Here is a 7,589-nt window from a genome sequence, read left to right on the forward strand (position 1 = left end):
GGGTCAGGCTAGATGATCTGTTCAGGTCCCTCCTGACCCTAGCTACTATGAAACTATGAAATACTTTTACAAAAAGTACTAAAAGTATTGCTAAGTGTTCTTCAAACAATGTCTTATTTTAGTAACAAGTAACTTAATATAAGCTCCTATTCAGTTCTCTGAGACCACATTTTGTCTTTTACTTATGCAAGGTATTCTCTACCTGTAGGGAATAGTCTCTTTAATCATCCTAAATAATTCTATGTTCCTAATAAGCAACTAACTACTGACTGATAAGATATACTTCTGAAAAGGCAACTACAAAGTCTTTTCTTTGGTGTGTTATTTTTTAATTCTACACCTGATCTGAGCCAGAAAGGCCAAAACATGATTCAGCCTCTTATCTCACACAGGCAGAATAAAGTACAAAACTAGAAGTCATCTTAACAAGGCATCTGCTAAAACACTTATCTATGGCTATTACTGATTCAAATCCACAATGCTTAATTGCAGCTCAATCAAAGATAATCAACTTATTTCCTTGTTAGCAAAAATGTACTGTTGCTTTTAAACTTTTCACATATGTATTCATCCAGTATGTTAGACTATGAGAGATATCAACTAGGCAACTTTTCAAAATAAAATGTTACCTGAAACCAGTTTCAGATAGTACTTGTTTTATTCTTGGTACTTCTCTAGAGAAAAGATTTTTTTTAAATAGGCAATCAGCTTTCCATGGAATTAAAAATATTAGAATAAAACAAAGTGATTCTGTGGAAGAATGAACATTATTTTCTATTGGTGAACAAATATGTCCCCTTGAGCATTTGATAAGTGAAGAAAGCAGGGATTCTCAGCAGATCTATTCTATCACTAATTACATTTCAATACAGGCTTTAAAATTGTTTTGCAAAGTTCATCACAAAGCTGTCAAAGGAATCATCAGAGCTGCTAGGCAAAGTCCCCTGTGCCCATAGCCTTTCATGTATAAATAAGAAGCACTGAAAGAGTGACGTGACTAGCCAGTAAATTGCAATTGACAATCTGCATTTTAACAACAGCGTTCACTCAGTTCCTTTAAAAAATTCATGTATGCATTGACAGTTTACTGCAAATGCGGTTGCTTAGCTATGTTTAAGTCAAACACATTTTCTCTAAAAGTAAACACAGACAACAAAACATTTTAGAGGAAATATAATGCATTATGGTGAGCCTCAATAAACATTTGCAACTAATTTTGTTTTCATACCTTCACAATGGACCTTTAAAATAGGAAATGTATCAAAATGTTTATATTTTGCATACTTAAGATTATTGAGTGTGATCAAAGAGAAAAAAAATAAAGGGTTTTAAAATATTAATAACACATTGACTGTAAAAGATTTGAATAGATTTCATATGTCTCTCACAATATAATTAATCTCACTGCAATATAGTTACAAAGAAACTTCTAACTATACTGATGCAGAATAGCAGGGAAGGAGAGGGGTTACAGCCATGTTTTACCTGACTGCATGAATGAAATATGACTACTGAAGAATATTCTTCAAGTGCAATAAATTTGGAAGCTAAGCCACTAATGTAAGTCAAAGTTTTAGATCACTTAAATGAATATTTTCAATTAGCAAGGTCCAAGCTTAATCTCTCAATAAATGCTAATTGAATATTTATCAAACATTTCTTCTTAATTCTGTATCCCCCTACGAGATAGGAAACACAAAAAGAGACATGAAAAGACATGACAAAAATTAGAATCTGAAACTGATTATGGCTAGATTGGAAAGTGAAACTAAACCTCTTAATAAAATGAACAGAAAAAAAGCTGCACAAGCTCCACTATTGCTTTTACTTCATTGTCCATTTTCCTCCCCACTCCCATTTAATAATGTGTGGAGTCCAATTTTCAATATCATTTACATACAGGAACAGCTATCACAATGCCAACTGGCGTCTTATGTTTAGGCACCTAGTTGCCCATGGCTATAAATCCATGGCCCTAAGTAAGAAGTTAGGTTCTCTGTAAAATGCACCTAGAAGAGTGGTACTCAGCCTTAGGGTGCCTATACACAAGGCTGCTTCAACATGTTGTAATTACAGCATGTCAGAGCAGGCTTGATTTATCAAATCTGCTGGAGTGTGGTAATTACCACTCTAACAGACCCAAGTGTCTCGTACATCAGCTTCCCTATGCTTAAAAATGGCGGCGGAAGCACTTTAAAGCTTGTTGAACTAACTTTAGTTAAAGCAACCCGACCGTCATTTTCAAGGTAGCCCTCAGAAAATGCCAGCCCTGTAGTTTTCACTCATTTTTTCGCTACAGAATGGTCACAACAAGTAAGACTGTTTTTAATGCCATGGATTCATATTTGAAATCTCTGGGCTTATCTTGTAAATCATGCTTGCACACAGAAGTTCTAACATTGCGTGACATCCCATGGCACCCCTGAAAGGCTCTCAGGGTGCCATGCCACCTTGGTTAAGAAACAATGATCTCGAGTCTAAGGTGCCTAAGCAAAGAGATCACAAAAAGCCACACTGAGAAGGCAGGGGTCTAAGCTAGCCAACTGGAAATGGCAAGGAGAGGAAGCAAACCTTCAGAACACCCCTCTCAGTGGTAAGCCTATCAGAGTCAGATTCACACCTGTGACCGGTTTTGTAGCTTGGTGCCAATGCTAGCCCTTTATCATGCACTGCAGGTGGAAGAAAAGATGGTACCGTCATCCCTCTTTTATGCAATATACCAGTGGTTAAAATACACTTAGTTTTACCTTTTTTGGTACAATTTAAATACATCCATTTAGCATTCTTCACGATACATGTCAATTAACAATTCTCCAGCATTTATCTTTTACACCTGAACAATGTGCTTTGATAAAAGCTGCTTACAGACATACCTGATGCAATAACAGGATCCTTCATAAGCTCCCTAGTTATGGGGCATAAGAATTCATCAGGAATTCCAACAGAAACAGCATCCATCTTGATGCTCAACTCTTCAATTTTCCGGATGACTTTACTGCGTAGACCCAGAGACTCTGAAAAGGTGATTCTTAGGTTAGCAGCTGTGGTAAATATATTCCCACTGCCATATTAACCCTTGAACCCAGCTGACAGATATCACTTACCAATGCAAACTAGAAATCACTGCCTATATTTCAGGAGCTGTGCAAATACATCTTTTTCTGTTTTTTCTCTCTCACACATTTGTTACCATGTTTCTAAGGTATGAGACAGTGCCTACACTACGCATTTAAAAATATGTAAAATGGTTATGCGTTTGTAGCACAATTCAAAATGACACCTATTTTCCTACTGTGGAAAGGGCCAAGGAGTTAACCATGACTAAATAACAGCAGATGTTAAAAACAGGGTCATGTTCAAAATATATACATCTTTATATTAGAATAAATCCAGAAATTTTACTTCCGTTTGGACTAGTAGTTTTGCCTCAAAGCTATAAGGAAGCACTACTTATCCTGAACCTGGATTTCTTCTAACTGATTGCTGTGTTTTCCAATCATCACCAGGTGCTAGGGGTTCAGTTTTTACTTAAGCAGGAAACTGAGTGCAAGTCAGCTGAAGATTAGGTTCTCTCCCTGAATGTCAGAAGGTACAGTATTTTAATGTCAGGCAGCTGACACACACTTACTTTACGCCCTGCCCTACCCAGCTGCTCTCTAGACCTCTGTGGCTTCGGTTACCCCAGGATCAGTAAGTCTGGATGTCACCTTTCTGTTTAACTTCTGGCACATAGCCAGAATCTGTCCCTTTGCACTCAGATATTTCACTAACCCACTTGCCTAGATTTTCTGTCACCCCTGTGCCATGCCTGCTCCTCATCCTTAAAACAACCTGTGCAGATGCCTTAAACCTGCTCACTCTCCAAGATAAATCATATCTGTGTGACCTGACACAGAATATTTAGGAAATCATTACCATGGTAATACCATGTGGCACCACAAGCACTAAAGCATTTAGTGCTGCACCAATATAAACTTTAAAGGTTGCCTACAAGCAGGCTGAAGACCGTAACCACACCTCAGAAAATGTTCAAGCCACCTGTTCATACTATGAAGTGCTAGACAGATTTTTAGCATGGGACCATGGAATCTGGTCACCCCCAATTCCTCCAAAACTAAGTTACGCCAGGGCTGTCTGTCATCTGTCCATCCTCTGAGTTACAGCTTTCTCTTATATGCTCTCTCTCTAATCCTCCTCTACAAAGCCATTGCAGTCCACTGCTTAGCTGGCTGGACCTTGATTCCCCCCACCCTGTCCTAAAAAGCTGTGTCATAACTGCCAATTTCCAGATTCAAAACACAACTTTTGACATACAAATGTATTCGCTTAGTCCGGAGCCATGCATAGCTCTGCACACTGGGCTTTATACACTGATTTTCGATAAATCAGGTGATTGAAACAAAATCAGGGCAAGTTTGTTATGTTTACAACCTCATCATTAAACACTTTTTTGGTAAAAATCTTTAAATAGCAACAAATCCCAGAATGGCTTCTGAGATCAATATTCATCCTAGACTCTTTTAGTATCAATAAACTTCTAAAACTTTGTTTACGCATAAAACCTTTATCAATGTATTTTCAGAATGTATCAAGTCATAACTGGTACCATCCAAAGTACAAGCAGGCAGCAAACACACAGTAACTGCAGATCACAAGGCACAAAACACTGTTATTTCCTGTCAGTGTCCAAATGTCACTGCAAAATGGCATTACTTGGAGTAGTGAACTTTGAACATGTTTGCAGGGGACATGAAAATTTAAGGACAGAAAGGGTCTAGAAAGGCTCCTTTATGTCCCAAGTAGGTGGAATGCCTTTCCAGCTGCAGAGACCATCAGAAGGCACCATGTTAGTGAACAGCAATAATGTGCATCTTGCAGGTCTCCCCCAAGCCTCCATGAACAGGTACTAACTTTGCTGTTCCATAGCACACATAAGGACACATTTTCCGAAGTAAGAGCCTACAGAAGTGCCTGGCCTCTTAGGAGCAGTCTCTCTCTCCCTGACAAGCCAGGCCACACTATGCTCTGGCATGCGGACAATATGGAACCTGGCCCCATGCAGCCCCCTTAGTGATAAATGAAATACAGAACAGCTGCAAACAAGCAGACAACCCACCAAACCAGAGAGATTTAACGCATCAGCATTTTAGTGAAAACGGAAGGAAACCTGGAAAAGGTTTCCCCTTCTTTCCACAGTGGCATTCCAAAGGTGCAAGATTAAAAAAAAAACAAAACATCTCTCTCTACTAACATGGAAATTAAACAATTAACAAAGACTGCTTCTCACTTTACTAAGGTTAGCACCAGCGGTGTCCAGACCCTTGTGGACAGAGACATTAATGCCTACTCAAAGCCTGGTAAACTTGAGAGTAAATACATGAGAGAACAAAGGAGATGTGTAGAAACTTTTCAAAGGGTCAGCAAAACTGGCAGAGGAAACAGAGTGTTCTGGAGACCAGAAAAAAAGAAAAACAATTGAGAGACCTAGAAAAAAGCGCTGACAGAAAAGGATTCAATGCTACCAATAGGTGGCAGAAAAGGGACTCTGAAAGACATTCATTTAAAGGTGCATAATGGGACCTGATCCTTCATCCCAACAATCATGCTCTGTAAGGCTTCAGTGTGCTCCTAAAGCTTGGGACACCAATTAGTAGACTGGAGATCCTGAGGCTGGGAGTACAGAGCAGCCCTTCAAGGCAGGGAGTGCTGATCAGCCACATGTTCCATTTAAAGCACAGCTGGAACCAAAGCACAAAATAATGAGACATTTTAATAACTTTGTGTCTTATTATTATTATTATGTGTCTGTTTAGTTATGGCATTAATTGCACAAATGTGTGGTCAGGTTACTACTTAAGATGTCATTCATGTCTTTGAAAACTCATGGTGCTCAGGGGAAGTCCCAGACAATTGGAAAAGGGCAAATATAGTGCCCATCTTTAAGAAAAAGAAGGAAGATCCAGGGAACTACAGAACAGTCAACTTCACCTCTGTCCCTGGAAAAATCATGGAGCAGATCCTCAAGGAATCCATTTCTAAACACTTGGACAAGAAAATGATCAGGAACCATTGCCATGGATTCACCAAGGACGTCATGCCTGACCAACCTGATTGCCTTCTACGATGAGGTAACTGGCTGTGGATGTAGGGAAAGCAACAGACATGATACACCTCGACTTTAGCAAGGCTTTTGACATGGTCTCCCAAAGCAATCTTGCGGACAACCATAGGAAGCTGTCTGGATTGTCACGCTCAACAGGTAGTAATCAATGGCTCAATGTCTAGCTGGAAACCAGTATCAAGTGATGCCCCAGGGGTTGGTCCCGGGGCTGTTTTTGTCTTTTATCTGGAAGATGGGATGGATTGTTAACTATCTGGAAGATGGGATGGATTGCACCCTCAGGAAATTCACCAATGACACCAAGCTGGGGGGTGTAGTAGATACACTGTAGGGTAGAGCTAGGATTCAGAGTGACCTAGACAAATTGGAGGATTAGGCCAAAAGAACTCTCATGAGATTCAATAAGGACAAATGCAAAGTCCTGCACTTAGGATGAAACAATCCCATGCACTGCTTCAGGCTTGGGACCAACGGGCTAAGCAGCAGCTCTGCAGAAAAAGACCTAGGGGTTACAGTGGACAATAAGCTGGAAATGAGTCAACACTGTGTCCTTGTTGCCAAGAAGGCAAACAGCATACTGGATGTTGCCAGCAGATCAAGGGAAATAATTATTTCCCTCTACTCTGCACTCGCGAGGCCACATCTGGAATACTGTGGCAGTTTTGTGTCCCCAACTATAGAAAGGATGTGGACAAGCTGGAATGAGTCCAGCAGAGAGCTGGAAAATTGAAGACATGTACCACACCATTGCACCATAACATGCGATACAAGGGACTCTGCAGCACTGGTGCCAGGGCACAGTACCCAAGTGCAGAGCCCTTGGGATTTCTGGTTTTGGTAGATGGACCAAATTAGGACGAGAACCGGAAAAAGCCCAAAATTAGGATATGTGACAACCACAGGGAGACCAATCAATGATGCCCAAAGATGAAGAGTCATCACAGAGGGAAAAATATACAAAAGGAGGAATTTGAGCAGCAAAGGGTTCCCAAGACGGGAACCCAAGGCCACCAGGCACACCACCAGCCCATCGCACCCACCCTACTGGGGGGTGAGGGGGAGGGGAAGGGGGCCAGGCCTCAGCCTCCAAGCTGCTGACATCTGACATTCAAGGGAGGACCTCAGAGTGAACCTCACATGCTGACCAGACATACCATGACTGTGAACCCTGGGATTGGTAGATACAGAACTTATCTGCTATCACTGTGTAACAATAAAATCAACCTATTATCAAATGGAGAGGTCGTGGTTGGTCTAAGGGTTTGGGTCAGCCTAGAACAAGGTATCTAGGTCATAAATCCAGTGCCAACACAAAAGGTTTGGTGGCTGAGGCACATGACTTCTGAGGAGAGGCTGAAGTAACTGGGTTTATTTAGTCTGCAGAAGTTAAAACTATGGGGGGATTTGATAGCACTCTTTAACTACATGAAGGGTGGTTACAAAGAAGATGGAGCTAGACTGTTCTCAG

At 40.6% G+C, this 7,589-nt stretch overlaps 1 protein-coding gene across 3 annotated transcripts in view; it reads right to left on the bottom strand.

Annotated features, from left to right (window-relative positions):
• WDSUB1 (WD repeat, sterile alpha motif and U-box domain containing 1) overlaps positions 1 to 7,589 on the bottom strand; it is a 62,841-nt gene that overhangs the window by 6,215 nt on the left and 49,037 nt on the right. For all 3 annotated transcript variants that reach the window (XM_019554181.1, XM_019554182.1, XM_019554183.1), the window contains one exon: positions 2,874 to 3,014. In XM_019554181.1, coding sequence (XP_019409726.1) covers positions 2,874 to 3,014 — 141 coding nt within the window. The remainder of the gene's footprint in view (positions 1 to 2,873; positions 3,015 to 7,589) is intronic.

This window comes from Crocodylus porosus, unplaced genomic scaffold, assembly GCF_001723895.1.
Source record: "Crocodylus porosus isolate Cpor-Errol unplaced genomic scaffold, CroPor_comp1, whole genome shotgun sequence".
Lineage (NCBI taxonomy): Eukaryota > Metazoa > Chordata > Crocodylia > Crocodylidae > Crocodylus > Crocodylus porosus.